This window comes from Notamacropus eugenii, chromosome 2 (assembly GCF_028372415.1).
Source record: "Notamacropus eugenii isolate mMacEug1 chromosome 2, mMacEug1.pri_v2, whole genome shotgun sequence".
Taxonomy (NCBI): Eukaryota; Metazoa; Chordata; class Mammalia; order Diprotodontia; family Macropodidae; genus Notamacropus; species Notamacropus eugenii.
In genome coordinates, this window is record NC_092873.1 from 19,132,659 (window position 1) to 19,150,061 (window position 17,403).

The 17,403-nt window shown below is 49.8% G+C and overlaps 2 protein-coding genes across 7 annotated transcripts; one reads left to right on the forward strand and one right to left on the reverse strand.

The window, feature by feature from the left end:
- Positions 1 to 549: 549 nt before the first annotated feature.
- CCDC87 (coiled-coil domain containing 87) lies at positions 550 to 3,379 on the reverse strand. The gene has a single exon (XM_072639203.1). It carries the CDS (start codon positions 3,244 to 3,246, stop codon positions 568 to 570), a length of 2,679 nt encoding a protein of 892 aa, XP_072495304.1. The 5' UTR covers positions 3,247 to 3,379; the 3' UTR covers positions 550 to 567.
- Positions 3,380 to 3,588: 209 nt separating this feature from the next.
- CCS (copper chaperone for superoxide dismutase) lies at positions 3,589 to 10,102 on the forward strand. 6 transcript variants are annotated; one of them, XM_072639207.1, is made up of 9 exons: positions 3,589 to 3,621; positions 3,715 to 3,821; positions 4,137 to 4,209; positions 7,194 to 7,331; positions 7,747 to 7,924; positions 8,825 to 8,885; positions 9,112 to 9,189; positions 9,274 to 9,377; positions 9,470 to 10,102. In XM_072639207.1, exons 2-9 carry the CDS (start codon positions 3,765 to 3,767, stop codon positions 9,621 to 9,623), a joined length of 843 nt encoding a protein of 280 aa, XP_072495308.1. In that variant the 5' UTR covers positions 3,589 to 3,621; positions 3,715 to 3,764; the 3' UTR covers positions 9,624 to 10,102. The 6 variants fall into 6 exon arrangements, with proteins under 6 accessions (XP_072495308.1, XP_072495307.1, XP_072495310.1 ...); XM_072639206.1 differs by lacking the exon at positions 3,589 to 3,621 and having other exon boundaries at positions 7,194 to 7,343; XM_072639209.1 differs by lacking the exon at positions 3,589 to 3,621 and having other exon boundaries at positions 3,744 to 3,821; positions 4,096 to 4,209.
- Positions 10,103 to 17,403: the final 7,301 nt, after the last annotated feature.

Consider the following 17,403-nt stretch of genomic DNA (forward strand, 5'->3'; position numbering starts at 1 on the left):
TTGTCAACAACAGTCTGGAGACATGAGAGTAGGATGGGGTCAAGTCCTACCCTATCAGCCAGCCACAGCCTTCTGTAACTGCTGATTAAGCCAGACCTGAGAGAGAGCTTCAAAAAATTTCATCTTCAGCAACTAGACTCAAACCAGGAATCCCTTAGAACTGGAGTAGAATGAGTTGCTAAAGAGCTTCTCTCTCTTTTGTTTTATCTTGAAAATCCCATTTCACCAAACACTAAGGTTCAGACCCAATTATTTTGCTGTACCAGAACTTGACCATATTGATGGAGAAGAATTTGAAATTAGCTGGCTGACTTGGGGCCTGCAGAGTCTTTTGTAAAATAGCAATTTTTATCCTATAGCTACGGTGTCTGTTATAACAAAATATGAACTCAACGAAGACCTCTCTAATTAGAAGTCATATGTTCCTAGCCCCCTCCCACTCCCCAACCACCACCCCCACCTGGGGCCTGGATTTCTGTGATAGATTTCTTCAATTTCTATCACCAGGCTGACTCATTTTGGGGACAAATGGGCACAGGAACTGGAGAAGGGGGAAACGTTTGCTGTTTAGACATTTCTGGGAGAGGGAATGAGGTCATTTTCTGAGTTTCCTGTGTTTTTAGGGTTAAGGGAAGGCAGTCGTGAGCCCTTTTGGACCCGGGCCAGCTTCTTGGCTCTCCGTTCCTGCTGCAGCCAGTACAGCATCTCCACTTTGTCCCTCTTCATCTTCTCCAGATAGCAGCGCCCCTTGTATGTCACCGACTCCCCAAAGGCAATCTGGATATCTCGCAGGAGTTTGGTCAGCAAGGTCTCCACTCTACTGATCTTCGCATACAAGTCACTGCGGATCTGGGACTCTTCTGTCCAGCGCCAGAGGTCATAATCGACCTTCAGGTAGAATCGGTTGGGGTCGGAGGCTTCTTGCTCAAAGCGTTCCAGCTCAGCCAACAAGAGCTCTCGCTCCTGGATGGGGTGCAAGGCCTTCTCCCAGGCAGTCACCAGGGCAGGAAGCTGCCCCACACGGGCATTGGTGCTGTACTTGATGGCCATGTCCAGCCGATCTTTGTCTGGCACCTGCAGGGCTGCCCAGATTCTCTCCAGTCGTCTCTGGAGTCTCTTCACCTTCCTGTGGTCCCCCAGGGCTCTGCTCCCTTCAGCTCCCAGGCCATCCTCTAGGACTGAGTTGGCATCCCAGATCCCTGGCACAAACTCCCCAGCATCCTCCTCCTGCACCAGCGGAGGCAGGGGTGGAAGTTCCAATGTGTCTTTGATGATAACAGGAATCTGAACGGGTTCCTCTTCTGGGTACATATGGAAGATCACATGGAGGAAGTCACAATCCTGAGTGGCTAGGTACAAGAAGTAGTCATCTGGGGTCAGTGTGGCCTTCCACCAGCGCATCCATGAGGCCTTGCTTTTGACCCACTGCTTAGGTGGGTGGGGAGTCGGTGGAGGGGGGAATGGGTCAAAGTTTAAGGAATGTATTCTATGCTTTCCAATGCCATCCAGGACAGGGTTGATGATGCGATACTTGGGGTCTCTGTACAGTAAGGTTGAGGCCATGAGGCTTGACCAGTCCTTGTCTGAGGAGGTCTCCATAAATGGCGCCCTATCAAAGAGTAGATAGTCAGCTGAGACTCGACTCAGAAGCTCCTTGTAGATCTCCTGGATGCCAGCTCCAGCAAAGAGGACAGCATCCAGGTCTTCCAAGATTTTGCTGTCTAACTCGCCTGACAGGTGGTTATAGAGAACATTTTCCTCCTTCACAAAGAAGCTGTCGTGGAACACCCGCTCAGAGATTCTCACAGCCGCTGCCTGCAACACTGTCTGATCCTTCAGTTTTAGGGCCACTGTGACTGGTTGGGGATGCACAGCTGCCCCCAGGGTGGGCTGGTAGTCCCACTTTCCTGAGGCTTCTTCTTCTTGGAGAGTCTTTAGAGTCCTCTCCAGCTCCTCCACTCGGTGGTTGCCTTTTGGGCCACGGGTCAGGGCTCCAAGGAGAGGGGGCAAAGCTGAGGTCTGCTGGGGCTTCCTGGACAGCCCCACCTCGAAGGTTTTCATCATCTGCTTGAGGTCCTCTGAAGCTGAGCCATCGAAGGCTTTCGTTTGGGTCTCCCAGCCTAGGATCAGTGGGGTCAAAGTCCGAGGGGGAGGCGAACATATGCCCAGTTCATTGGAAAGTTTCCAACCTTCTCTCAGGCTGGGCAAAGAGCGACACTTCCTCGGGTTATGCAGCCGCAGGAAGGTCTCCAAATCCAGATGTTCCGCCGAACTCAAAATCCCTGAGAGGTCACGCTTCTGGGCGGGGACAACCTCAAGCTCCTTGGGGGATCTAGGGGGTAGATTGGGCAGCCAGCGCAGGTACTTTCTCTGGTCCAGGTCTGGGATGGACCGAAGCCCTTTTAAACGGTCTGGACACGGCCTGGCTACGAAGTCTGCTGGCCGGCTCAAGTGAATCAAGTAACTCATGTTCAGGGCCGAGCACGGGATCTGGGAGAAGCCTGTGCTGTGCGGCCAAGGCAGAGGGCAGTGCTTGGATGCCTGGAAGGTGCCAATGGTTTGCTGTGGAATGAGGGCTTGCTTGCGGAAATGGTCCCCCGAGCCCTTCTTCAGGAAGGAACAGAGGCCCTGCAGGTCTTTGAAGTCAGAGACCAGGCGGCGGTAGACGACCGGACTGGTGAGGAAGCGGGAGCAGTCGGAGGCCAGGCAGGCAGACAGGCGCGCTAGTGTGGCAGGCTCGGTGAGCACGGACTCGGGCACGGACAGGGTGATCAGCAGGTGCAGGTAGCGCACGAAGAGCTGCTCCGAGGACAGCACCACATGGGTCTCCACGCGCTGCCGCAGCTTCTGCTGGTCCCGTGCGTTGAGTCCCGGCTCGGGCTGCGGCATCTGCCAGCCGTACTGCAGCTCGGACAGGATGACCTCGGCCAGCCGGCGTCGGCCCTCCAGGGGCACTTCGGGCGCGTGGCCCACGCGGGACAGCCGCTCCGACACCAGCAAGCACAGCGAGCCCGGAGACAGTTGTTCCATGAAGTAGGAGTCCCGGCCCACTCGGACATCACTGCTGATCTGCGTAGACGTGGGCAGCGGCTCGGGGCTCGCCGGGATCTGTGCCTCCTCGTCGGGAAACAGCGACAGCGGCCGCAAAAGCCGATGGTACAGCTTCTGGAGCTCCGGGTCCGCGCTCCTGTCCGACGGCGGCCCCCGCCGCTTCCTTCGCCCGATGCCGTTCTTCCTGCGCTCCATTGATGTGGCTGCTGCTTGACCCCCGAGCCCTCGGACCCCAGACGCAGGGACTCTCGCCCCTGATACCCAGCACCAGGGCTGGCGGTTTGGTTCCGCCCCTCTGAGCCGCCAGGACGCGTCGCTATGGCGACAGACTCAGGAAAAGGAAGAGGTCGAACCGCGGGGCTCTCGAGCCCGACCAATCACGCTCGCAGTCTAGAGGGCTGAACCTATGAGCCGGGAGGTGGAGGATTCCGCCCCCTCGGGACTCTTCTGATTGGTGAGTGGAAAACCGTAGTCCGGAAGAGGAAAGGGGCGGAGCCTATGAGTCTGGCCTGCGACTGGTGGGGGGGGGCGCGAGGTCCCGTGACTCCGTCTCCTTTCTGCAGGCGTCTGGTGAGTGGCTAACTGGAGCCCCGAGGCGGGGGGATGGGAGGGAGAGGGCGGAGTCTAAGCCCCGCTGTCGCTACGTTGGCCCCTCCCTATCAGTTGACTTCCGGCATCACCGGGACTGTCGTACTGGCTTTGGGAGGTTGAAGATGGCTTCTGCTGTAGCTGCGCCTGCGCAGGTTGGGGACAGCAAGACAGCATGCACGGTGAGGGGGCAAACGGATCCCGGTGGGGAGGGCGGCGGGGCCTGCCTGGGGCGCCCGAGGGAGCCCTTGGCGGGGAAGCGGGGAGGGCTGGCTAGAGTAGCTACCAGGGCGGGAGCAGCGAGTCACGTGGGGTTGGGAAGCACCGCCCCTATATGCCATAGTCACACCCCTCGCTTCTGTCCCCGCCCCATCGACTCAGCCCAGCCCCTCGTCGGCGTAGCCCCGCCCCTGATCGGCATAGCCCCGCCCTTCCACTCTGTCCACCCTCTATCAGCGTAGCTCCGCCTCCTGCCAGAATAGCCCTGTCTCCCACAGCTGGAGTTTGCTGTCCAAATGAGCTGCCAGAGCTGCGTGGACGCGGTGCAGACATCCCTGCGTGATGTGGCAGGTAAGGAGCGAGGCCCGGGTTTGGAGGCTGAGGACTTGGGTTCGAATCCATTCCCTCCAGCCTCCTGCCTCCTCCGAGCCTTAGTTTTCCCATCAGTAAAAGTTGGGTGACCTGGCCGGATGGCCTCCAGGGCAGCTCCCAGGTCTAGGCCCGTGGTCTCAGGGTGTCCCCTGCCAAGTGTTTTTCTGGAGGCTTCTTCGCCTTGACCTTTTTGCAAACCTTGACTTTGTCTTCGCAGCCCATCCTCTTGTCTGTCCCCCTTCCCTATCTTCTTTGCTGCATGTCCCTCTCCCCATCCCCAGGTTTGGGAGCACCCCAAAGCTTTGCCCTCTGGCCAACACGTCTGCTGCGCCCCTCTGGGGTTCAGTCCATCTCTAATAGGCTGCTGGACACCTCTCTGATTGTCACTTACCCCAGCATCACCTCTGTGAGTACATAGGCATGCCCCCTGGAGCAATGCCATCCCACCCTCCTCTGCGGCTTATGTCATGTGCTTCTTTCAAGTGCGGCTCAGGGCTGACTTCCCCTAAAGCCTGCTGAATTCCTGACCCAGGCAGATGCTCAAGCAGCCAGTTTCCCCTTCTGTTCCCCCCTGCTCCCCTCTGCCCCCCTGCTCCAGGCAGGCCTCAGCACCATCTCCCTGGACTAAGGGGCTCTGTTTGCAGCCTTGCCCCTCCGAAGTCCAGCCTCCATGTGGCTGCCAAGAGCATCTTCCTGAGAGGCTGGGTCTGATCACACCTCTCCTCTAGCGTGCTTGCTCTCTCCTCTTCTCTCTCTCACCTTTAAGACAACCTCAGCTCCTCTTTGGCATTAAAAGTCCTTGATACCCTGGCTCTGCCAGCCTAATCACCTGGATCTTTTCACTCCATAGTCTATGTTCCAGCCAAATGGCCTCCTTGATACTCTTCCATTTTCCTCCCTGCATATCTTTGCACAGGCTGTCTCCCCTGCCTGGAATGCTTTCTCTTCTCATCTCTGTCTCTTTGAATTCTTCTAAGTTTCAGCTCAACCACCCCGTTGTTTTAGAGCCTTCCTTGGTGCCTCAACCCCTTATTCTCCCAAGTTAAATTTATATTCCTCTTGTACCCAGGTACGCAGATACGAAGGAAGGGCTAGATTTAGTAGGTGTTTAATAAATGTCTGCTGAATTGAAGTTGCCCAAGAGTCTGGCGTCATTAGTCATGGAGATGAGGCTGGGAAGGGGCCACCCTCTCCTTGTCTAACTGGAGTCCCCAGGTCGGGGGTGGGGGGGTGGGCGGAATCTAAGCCCTCCTGTGGATATCCCTATCAGTCGACTTCCCTGTCCCTGGGAGAGTCGTACTGGCTTTGGGAGGTTCAAGATGGTTTCTGCTGTAGCTGCTGAGGTTGAGGACATCAAGACGGCATGCACGGTGATGGGGCAAGCAGATCTCGGTAGGGAGGGCCCCAAGGGAGCCCTTGGGGGGAAGCAGGGATGGCTGGCTCTCTTTCACTGCTCTCTGAGCCTCAATTTCCTTTTCCATAAAATGAGGGAGTTCTCGGTCTCTTTCTGTCTGGGCCAGGGAAGGACACTGAAGGTGACAGAATATTAGCAGAGTTCAGAGGCAGAAGATACTTAGACCACATCAGCTTGTACAATAAGGCACAGGAAGGGTGAGGGGTAGCCCCAAGTCCCACAAACTGTGTCTTTTTCCTGATGGTCTCACACCAAATCCCCCATACCCTGGAATCCTTCCCTTCCTATCCCAGGCTGGATTTACCTGGAGGGGTCTGGCCTGGGGGTAGGGAGCAGGCCCTGCAACCAGGCAACCCTGGGCTTCTTTCGCTTCCCATACCTTCTGACTGGCTGAGCCTGGCAATCAAGGGGCCATGCCCTTGAGGGTTCTCAAGGCTGCATTGTAAGGCTAGCAGCTGCTGACCACATGCTGTCCTGCCGTCCTTTGAGGGAGGATTTGAGGTCTGGTCTGAAAAACAGCTGGAACTGTGAAAATGATCTCACCACAGCCTAGTGAGATTTTTGAAGGAAACTAAGGCCAAGGTGATTGCAAATAAATGTCCCAGAGTTTAGTTACATAACAGCCCTTCATTGTTCAGATGAGAAAACTGAGGCCCTGAGCAGGCACGGGAAGGCCTGCCATAGCCAAACAGCTAGTTAGTGCCACGTGCCTGATTTTCAGCCCAGAGCTCCACTGGCTTAACTACAGCGCCCCCTAGTCACAAAAAGACACTAGCTTCCTAGACTTATCCTCATGCTATAGTGGACCAGATCAGGAACATGGAAAGATTAGGCCTCTCCTGGCCCATTCACAAGGGCTTCCCCAGGACATCAGAAAAGAAGGATTCCCCTAAACCATCATCCCTTAACTCCTTTCCTTCTCCACCCCCCTCCTCAATCCTGAGCCATGAGGCTCCCTGGTATCTGAAAGGCAGAGAGAGGAGAGGGGCCTGTGTGACTCCTCAAGGTCTGCTGGGAAGGGGAGCCCTTTTGAGTCAGAGTTCTACCGGCTGGGCCCTCCTTGGCCTCCTGGGCTGGACTCTGCACTGTTTGTTCATGCCTCCTGCCCTCCCTCCTCTGGACTCACCTTGTTTCCTTTTTGGTGGTTCTGGACACAGCTATCTGGCTGGACCCCCCAGAGCAGTCATCTCTGGTTGGACAGCAGTTTGGAAAGGAGTGTACCCCAGCTTCTGTATGATGTGGGGCCATTCTGCATTTCTTATCAAAAATCAAAATAAGAGCCCTCCCTTGGAAGGGGATGGAACAGGCCTGAGGAAGGCCGAAGGAGGGAGTGCCTGGCCCAGGGGCCCACTGAGGGTGGCTGGTTGTGTTGGTATTGGAGCCTCTGTGTCTATCCCAAGGCTTCTCTTGAAATGTGGGCACTGCCTCCCCAGTGACCCTGGGGACACGTGTTTGTGCTGCAGGAAAGACTGCAATGGAATCAGTGGACTGGCTCCTCCACCCTTCTCCCCTTTGTTGGTGTCTTTTCCTCCTTCTCCTTTGTCCTCAGGTGTCCAGGAAGTGGAGGTACAGCTGGAGAATCAGAGCGTCCTTGTGACTACCACCTTGCCCAGCCAGGAGGTGCAGAGTCTCCTGGAGAACACGGGGCGCCAGGCAGTGCTCAAGGGCATGGGCAGCCACATGCTTAGTGAGGACCCAGGTCTTAGGGTTGGAGTGGGGAGGGAGATTCAGGTTCTGGAAAAGCAGAATCAGAGAGAGAGGAGGGCATACTTAGGGGCTGTGGAAAGAGAACTTGAGGCCTGAAGGGAGCCTGGGACAATGGTGGGAAGAATGTTCAAGGCCAGATTCTTGGCTTCTGAGAAGGAAGAAGTCTTTGGGTACTAGAGTTTCCACATCCTGGGAATAGAAGGGCTCATCATTGCTAGAGAAAAGGAAGCTTGGACTGGGGATGAGGGGGTTGGGGGTGGGGGAGAGGGTCAGCATGGGCCAGGGAAGGCGGTTCATCCGTCATGATCTTATAGAGAACCTGGGGGTCAGCCATGGCCACGTTGGGGAGGTCAGCATGGGCTGAGGAAGACGGCTCACCTATCATGGTCTTACAGAGAACCTAGGGGCAGCCGTGGCCATGTTGGGGACGTCTGGGGCCGTGCAGGGAGTTGTACGCTTCCTACAAGTGTCTCCCCAAAGCTGCCTCATCGAAGGGACCATTGATGGCCTGGAGCCTGGACCCCATGGCCTCCATGTCCATCAGTATGGGGACTTGACCCAAAACTGTGCTAGGTGGGTAGGAATCCTTGTGGATGACTTTCTGTCAGCTTTGTGTCCTCCTTGGGCCTTTCTGCCCTTTTCTCTAAGCTCTCAAATGCCTTGGATAGCCAGTAGAGTCTAGAAAGAGGACAGGACACATAACCTTCAAACTCCCTTAAGAAGTTATTCCCTTAAGAAATTTCATTGGCTCTCTACAGCTGCCAGGTTGCCACACAAACTCCTCTGGCATTTCAGGCCTAGCCTCCCTTTCCAGACTGGTCTCCTTCACCCATTCACCCGTCCAGACAAAGTGGCTCACCTGGAGGTTCCCAACACAGGACATTCTGTCTACCATCTTTGCTGCCCACCATACCTGGAATGCCCTTGCCCCTTGCAGTTCCCTCAGAGGCCTTTTCCTCCCTCCCCCCCCCCTCTTTATTAGCATCCTGCCTCTCTATTCAATCACTTTCTGTTTATTTGTATGTGGACTTGATTTATCCATCTGTGAATTTGCTGCCTCTCCTCCAAGACTGGAGGCTTCTCTAGGGTGGGGGCTGTCCCCTTTTCTCTTTGTAGTCCAGCCCCTACACAGGCCCTGGCATACCGTAGGAGCTTAATAAGTACTTGTTGATTGCTTGCTAAAGAGAGATGTGCCCAGAAGGCCCCTGAGGCTTTGTAGTCCCTGCTGAAAGGCAGGTGCCCCTGTGGTATTGGGAGTGAAATGGACATCATGATGGGGGAGGGGCCAGGGGCCAGCCAGGAGGAGGTAAAATGAGCAGAACTGTTGACAAACCCCTATGGGACCAGATCCATCCTCCAGCCATATCTTCAGCTACTGCACATTTAATGCCAGGGACGCAGATCCCAGGAGTAGCTGAAATAGGTGGGGGTAAGTGGCATCCTCCATGCCCACAATATGCCTTTGGGTTGTAGCTGTGGAGATCACTTCAACCCTGATGGAATGCCCCATGGTGGCCCCAAGGACACCCACCGGGTAAGTACTAGGGCCTGAAAGGGACCGTGGGACCCCGGCCTTAGGGATAGAAGGGACTTCTGAGGCCATCCAGGTGAGGATGCTGCGATCCAGGGAGGTAGTGACTGTCCCTAGCCTGGGGCTGGAACCCAAGTGTGGCAGCTGGTCAGCAGGAGTGGGAGGAGACACAAGGTGCTGGTAGCTTCCTCCTGCCCTTGCTGCCCTCCAGCTATTTTGCCCCTCCTAGCACCTGGGAGATCTGGGGAACATCTATGCCAATGCTGATGGGAGAGCTACCTTCAGGATGGAAGATGAGAGGCTCAAGGTGAGGTGCCAAGGAGCCTATAGGTGACCGGAGTCAGGGAAGGGCTTCTGTCCAGGCAGGGCCTAAGAGCTGCCTCCTCTACAGGTGTGGGACATCATTGGCCGAAGCCTGGTCGTCGATGCTGGGGAAGATGATTTGGGTCAGGGAGGACACCCACTCTCCAAGGTCACTGGAAACTCTGGAGAGAGGTGAGGGAACCCTTCCCCTCTGCTTGGAACCTTTGGGTGTGGGAAGGGCCCCTTCACAGCTTGGCACAACAGTCCTTCTTTGTCTCCTGAAGGCTAGCCTGTGGCATCATTGCTCGCTCGGCCGGCCTCTTCCAGAACCCCAAGCAGATCTGCTCCTGTGATGGCCTCACCATCTGGGAAGAGAGGGGGCGGCCCCTCGCTGGTGAGGGGCGAAGGAAGCCTCCGCAGACCCCTGCTCACCTTTGATCTGCTGCTGCTGGGATGCCTTGAGTCTTTTCAGAGTTCTCCCTGAGAGGCTCCAATAATGTCTGTCCCTAATCAAGTCGAATCGGAATGCCTCCCTCCATTCTGGAACCAGCCATCCAAGGTGGCCATCCATTCCAGTGCCAAGCAGGCCACATTGCTCCAGAGGGGCTTCTTCTCTGTCTCTTCAAATTAAAGGTTTATTTTCCTATCAAGCTTAACGCTCGACTTTGTTCTTCACCTCTCGCTTTGGCAGAGGAAGGATATAACCAGGTTCTAGTTTCTTTCCTGTTTCCCAATTGATATAAGGTCGATTTAATTTGTATTGGTAGGTTTTGTTTGTAAAATATCTTCATTTCTGAATAAACCTTTTTTCTTTTTCACTCATCAGCTTAGTCTGACAGCATAAACAGTGTTTCTCACCCTAAGGAGAGAACGTCTAGTTCTTTAAAAACAAACAAATAAATTTTTATAGACATGGACGGTTTCTGGATTGATTTTTATGGACATCAGTTCTTCCCCCACCCTCACTTAGGTTCTTATAGAGATAGCCTTCCATGTGACCTTGCCATTGCCTCCTCCGCCAGGGTTCCATTTTCATGTTCATGAGTTCTGAGATCCCTTCTTCTGAGCATAATCTTGGATCATCCCATTTTTCCTCTGCCTTAAGACTCCTAAGCTTGTTCTGTGCCCTCATTTTCAATACCTCCATCCCTCAGTACTGACTTCTTGCTCCTTTGCCCAGCTTGACCTCTTGGTGATGGTCTTTGAACTGTTCTCTCCTCTCCTGGCAGTGATTACATCTTGCCAGACCATCAGTCTGCTTGAAAATAATGAGCCTGGAGTATGTGTGTGGACTATAGATTTGTGTCTTCCAATCTCAGTGGGACTCTCTGCAGAGAGACAAACATCCTCTTCCTAAGCAATTCACTGTCCCACTCTGTACAGAGACTGTTCTTGACATTCTTCTCCCTCCTCAAGCTTCTCATAGAACCTTGTCCTCACCCTCACCTTTTTCTCAGAAAACTAAGGTGCCATCTTTTCCCCTTCTCTCATCACTCAGATGCCTTCTCCCATCACTCAGATGCCTTCTCCCACTATCTCCTCTGTACCAAAAGCAAACCCCCAGCATGCCTTTCAATCCCATTTCATCCTGTTTTCTGCAGATCCACCCCTCTGCCACCCCCACTCACTAGTCTCAAAAGCTACCTGTCTGCTTACGGTTTATAGCCATCGATGAATATGCCTGTGTCTTCCTCATTCTCAACAAACCCTCATTTGGTCCAACTGTCTCCACTATCTCCCTCCTGTCCCTCCCCTTCCATGGCTGAATTCCTGGAAGAATCCTTTGATGATCAATTCATTTGTCCTTCTTTTCTATACCTTCTGCCATCTGGCTTCTGACTTCATCACTCAACTGGACCTGCTCTCTTGGAAGCCACCAGTACTCTCTTACCTGTCAAATCCCGTGCCTTCCCTCCCTCATCTTTCCTGACCTCTCTACAGTCCTCACCACTGTTGGTCCCCTTCTCCACTTAGGGCCACTCTCTTCTCTGCATTTTCTTGCCACTGCTCTCTCTGGGTTTACTGTGCCCCAGCCCCATTTGCCAGGTCTTAGCTCCCAAGCGACTATGTTTGTCTTCCACACTCTACCTCTTCTCTTTTTTCCCTGTATTGCCTCATCAGTGATCTCAGCAGCTACCATGGGTTCAGGGCAGATACTTCCTAGAGCTTTAGAACCAGCCCCCATCTCTCTACTGATCTTTAGTCTTAAACCATAAACCATCCGGTGGACAGTCCAAAGTCAGCACTAATTATCCTTCCCTCCATTAACTCTTTCCAATTTCCTATGCTTTATTAAGGAGACCACCCTCCCTGCAGTCAGCCAGTCTCACAACCCTAATGTCCTCAATTCCTTACATACAAACTCTCTATAATCAGTCTGTTGTCAAGTCTTGTCATTTCCACCTTCAAAACATCTCTCACATGTGCCCCTTTCTTCTGACACCACTAGTACCCTGCAGGCTCCCATCACCTCACACTCAAATTCTTAGGTCTGACCATGTTATTTACCTGCTCAATAAACTTCAATTTAAACCCCCAATTTTTGGCCTTGTAAGTCCTTCCCAACCTAGCCCTTCCTAGGCTGCCTTTACTTCCCCATGATCACCTCCCCAGCCTCCCTGCTGTTTTTTCGCAAAACTCCATCTTATATCTATGTGCTTTGCATTGGCTCTGCCCCCTCACCTCTTTCTTGGCTTCTGGGGCTCACATCAATACTCAGATTCCTCCTTCGGCTGGAGCTCTTCCCTCTGAGATGACATCCCCCACCTGCTCTGTGTACCTCTTGTACTTAATTGAATTATTTGCACATTCCCCTCAACACATCAGAAAGGCAGCTCCTTCAGGGCAGGGATATTTTTTGCCTCTTTTCTATGTCCAGCACTTAGCCTGGTGATTAGCTAATAGTAAGTAGTTAAAGAGGGATTGTTGACAGACTGACTTCTGCTCCATTCTATCCCTTCCCCTCTCTCAAAAGAGAGTCATCCTTCATAATAAAATACAGTTATCCCTTCCACATTTCAGGGATTAGCAATGTGGTGCTCCCCTCTCCACCATGATCTGGAAAAGCCACATAAAATGTTTTGGCCTTCCCTTTTATTTATTTATTTAACTTTTGACATTCATTTTCACAAAATTTTGGGTTCCAAATTTTCTCCCCATTTCTCCCCTTCCCCCACCCCAAAACGCCGAGCATTCTAATTGCCCCTATCACCAATCTGCCCTCTCTTCTAACATCCCTCCCTTGCCTTGTCCCCATCTTCTCTTTTGTCCTATAGGGCCAGATAACTTTCTATGCCCCATTACCTGTATTTCTTATTTCCTAGTAGTAAGAACAATACTCCACAGTTGTTCCTAAAACTTTTGAGTTCCAACTTCTCCCCATCCCTCCCTCCCCACCCATTCCCTTTGGGAAGCAAGCAATTCAATATAGACCATATCTGTGTAGTTTTGTAAATGACTTCCATATTAGTCGTGTTGTGTAAGACTAACTATATTTCCCTCTATCCTATCCTGCCCCCCATTGTTTCTGCTCTCTCTTTCGATCCTGTCCCTCCCCAAGAGTGTTGACTTCAAATTTCTCCCTCCTCCCATTGCCCTCCCTTCCATCATCCCCCCCCCCCACTTATCCCCTTCACCCCCACTTTCCTGTATTGTAAGATAGGTTTTCATACCATAATGAGTGTGCATTTTATTCCTTCCTTTAGTCTAATGTGATGAGAGTAAGCTTCATGTTTTTCTCTCACCTCCCCTCTTTTTCCCTCCACTGAAAAGTCTTTTGCTTGCCTCTTTTATGAGAGGTAATTTGCCCCATTCCATTTCTTCCTTTCTCCTCCCAATATATTTCTCTCTCACCGCTTAATTTCATTTTTTTAAGGTATGATCCCATCCTATTCAATTCACTCTGTGCTCTGTATGTGTGTGTGTGTGTGTGTGTGTGTGTGTGTGTGTGTGTGTGTGTGTGTGTGTGTAATCCCACCAACTACCCAGATACTGAAAAATTTCAAGAGTTACAAATATTGTCTTTCCATGTAGGAATGTAAACAGTTCAACTTGAGTAAGTCCCTTATGACTTCTCTTTGCTGTTTACCTTTTCATGCTTCTCTTTATTCTTGTGTTTGAAAGTCAAATTTTCTTTTCAGCTCTGGTCTTTTCATCAAGAATGCTTGAAAGTCCTCTATTTCATTGAAAGACCATTTTTTCCCCTGAAGTATTATACTCAGTTTTGCTGGGTAGGTGATTCTTGGTTTTAGTCCTAGTTCCTTTGACTTCTGGAATATCCTATTCCACGCCCTTCAATCCCTTAATGTAGATGCTGCTAGATCTTGTGTTATCCTGATTGTATTTCCACAATACTTGAATTGTTTCTTTCTAGCTGCTTGCAATATTTTCTCCTTGTCCAGGGAACTCCAGAATTTGGCCACAATGTTCCTAGGAGTTTCTCTTTTGGGATCTCTTTCGGGTGGTGATTGGTGGATTCTTTCAATATTTACTTTGCCCTCTGGTTCTAGAATATCAGGACAGTTTTCCTTGATAATTTCATGAAAGATGATGTCTAGGCTGTTTTTTTGATCATGGCTTTCAGGTAGTCCCATAATTTTTAAAATGTCTCTCCTGGATCTATTTTCCAGGTCAGTTGTTTTTCCAATGAGATATTTCACATTATCTTCCAATTTTTCATTGTTTTGGTTTTGTTTTGTGATTTCTTGGTTTCTCATAAAGTCATTGGCCTCCATCTGTTCCATTCTAATTTTGAAAGAACTATTTTCTTCAGTGAGCTTTTGGACCTCCTTTTCCATTTGGCTAATTCTGCTTTCGAAAGCATTCTTCTCCTCATTGGCTTTTTGAACCTCTTTTGTCAATTGAGTTAGCCTATTTTTCAAGGTGTTATTTTCTTCAGCATTTTTTTGGGTCTCCTTTAGCAAGGTATTGACCTGCTTTTCATGCTTTTCTTGCATCTCTCTCATTTCTCTTCCCAGTTTTTCCTCCACCTCTCTAACTTGATTTTCAAAATCCTTTTTGAGCTCTTCCATGGCCTGAGCCCATTGAATATTTATTTTGGATGTTTGGGATACAGAAGCCTTGACTTTTATGTCTTTCCCTGATGGTAAGCATTGTTCTTCCTCATCTGAAAGGATGGGAGGAGATATCTGTTCAACAAGAAAGTAACCTTTTATGGTCTTATTTTTTGTTCCCTTTTTTGGGCATTTTCCCATCCAGTTACTTGACTTTTGGGTCCTTTGTCAAGAGTAGGATATACTCTGGGAATCTGTGAGATCTCAGTTCCTCCAAGGTGGCATGAACAAGAGTGTACTGGTCTGGATGCAGCGAGGGATTTTTGTGCCCAGAATCTTAGCAGATACCTCTCCACAGCCGTTTGGCCTCCAATTCTGCCAGGGCAGCACTGGGGGCTGATTTTCAGATAAGCTGGATGGGCAGGGCCACCATTCAGTGTGAGATAAAGACCAGCTGGGCCAGGGCCTCCACCCAGGGCTGAGGTAAGACTCAGCTCTTCAATGCCCCCAGGGGTTTTTATGCTCTCACAATGGAGCTTCCGTGTGGGCTGCTGTGCAGGCTCTGTGGCCGCTGCCTGCTGCCGGAGCTATGGGAAAGCCCTTCTCCCTTTCTGACCAGCTGATAAAACCTGGTCACTGACCTTTGGCACCTGTGGGCCGAGGGATCTGAGGACCCGCTACTGCGGCTGGAGATTCCAACCCCAAGGTGTCCTCCTCCCAGAGTCTTGTTGCGCTGCACGCATGGCCAAGGCTGGGCTGGGCTCTGGGCTCACTGAAGTTTCCGTGGGCCTTTCAGGTTACCGTGGGCTGGAAATCTCCTCCACTCTGTTGTTCTCCACTTCTGCTGCTCCAAAATTTGTTGAGATTCCCTCTCTACAGGTATTTTATGGGCTGTGGGGAGGACCCTGCATAAGTGTATCTTTCTAGTTGGCCATCTTGGCTTCACCCCCTGGCCTTCCCTTTTTACTGGAGAAGAAGAAATGGTGTATATTTATGGTACTAAAAGATAAAGTATGTTGATATTATCCACACTATAATATACATAAAAATATACATATATTTTATTCATTTCTGAATTTCTAAACTTTTTCTGTCATCTACTGGCTTTGATGAGTTGTCTGTGGCTTCTGCAAAACTCCCCAAAATTTCCCATTTAATTTCTTATGTCAAATTTCTTATGCAGTATATCAATGGAGAAGGGGAAAGTCTCAATGGGGAAGGGATAACTATGCAAAAAAAAGAAAAGGACAAAAATTGTACAAAACTAAGTAACAGAAGACAAAGTCTGACTGTATATCCTGTGCCCATGGATCCTTCCTGCAAAGGAACTGAGGGAGGTGTTTCCTCTTATCTCCTCTTTGGAGTAATTTCATGGAATTCAGGTTCTATTGTCTTGTCTTCTTTTCACTTATATTGTTATAGGCATCATGGATTGTTTCCTTAGCTTTGATATCTCTTTTTTCATCATTTTTGCCAGCATAGTAATATTCTATTACATTCATGGGCCGTACTTTGCCTCACCATTTCCTAATCAATGGGTATCTGCTTTTTTTCAGTTCTTTGCTACAACAAAAAGGGTTGCTATGAATATTTGGATGTACATAGAGCCTTTTTTCTTGATCAAAGGTCAAGAATGATTTCACATATGTAATATAGTGCTTGCCTTCTCAAGGGGTAGGGAAGGGGCAGGTAGGAGGGAGGGAGAGAATTTGGAACTCAAAATTTTAAGAATGAATATTAAAATTTTACATGTAATTGGGAAATATTTAACCAAATACGTAAGTAAAATATATAAATATTTTAGTACATATCAATACGTATATTTATATTAAAAATATTTAAAGTCTCCTAGTGGCAGTGCACACAGCACTTGGGCCTGGAGTCAGAAGACCTGAGTTCAAATATGACTTCAGATGCTTCCTAGCTGTGGGACCCTGGGCAAGTCATTTCACCTGTTTGCCTCAGTTTCCTTACCTGTACAATGGAGGTTACAATTACTTTTGCTTCACAGGATTGTTGTGAGGCTCAAATGCTTGTAAGGTGCTTAGCACAATGCCTGTGTACATAGTAGGTGCTTTAAAATACCTGCACATAGTAGGTGTTTAATAAATTCTTATTCCTTTCCATTTTCTTCTCCTCCTGGGCACATATGACTTGTAGTGGAATCTCTACAAACAGGATGGACAACCATTTTAGTCACTTTATTTAATCAGTTCCAGAATGGTGCCAATTCACAGCTCCATCAGCAACGGTATGTGGCCTCTGAAGAATGAATGCAAAGCCTGGAGACATAAATATTAAAGAGAGACAGCTCCTACTCTCAAGGAATTTAATGTTTTTTAAAATAATTTTTTATGGTTTGTTTTTTTACATTGCCTCAACTTCCCCTTGTGTTCCTTCTCTCCATTTTTTTTAAAGAAGAAAAGGAAAAAAATTTCAGCCAATCCTAGAAACATATTGAAAAAGTCTGACATCCTCTGGAAATGTCCCACTCCTAGGGACCTCTGACCTATGCAAAGAAGTAGTGGGGAGGTATCTTGTCAAATCTCCTCTTTGGGGCTATACTTACTCTTTGTAATTTCCCAACATTCCTTTTCGGTTGTTTGGTGATGGTTGGTTTTTTTTAAATGTGCATTGTTGTCATGTGTGTATTTTTTCTTGACTGTGTTTTCTTCATTCTGTATCAATACATGTAAGTATATCCATGTTTCTCTACAGTCATTCATCATTTCTCAAAGCACAGTAATATTCTGTTACATTCATGCACCACAACTTATTTAGCTACTCTTTAATCAATGGGGGACTCCTCTTTTTCTCCTCAGTTCTTTACTACCACAAGAAAATGCTGCTATAAAAATTATGGTGCATAGGCCTTTATTTTAAACAGTGAGCTCCTTAGGGTACCTGCCTAGTTGTGGAATCTCTGGGTCACTTTTGTATCAATGGACCTTTTCCATCTTCCTTTGATCTCTTTGGGGTCGTAACCCCAAAAGTTGAGATGACACACACAATTTAGGGGGCATAGCTCCAAATTACTTTCCAAAATTGCTGGGCCAATTCTCAGTTCCAACAACGGTGCATTGATTTTCCTGAAAGCCTATCCAACAATTGTCCTTTTCCCTTTTTGGCATCTTTGCTAACAGGATAGGTGGGAAATGGAACCAAAGAGATGTTTTAAATTGCATCCCCTGTTGTTAGTGATTTGG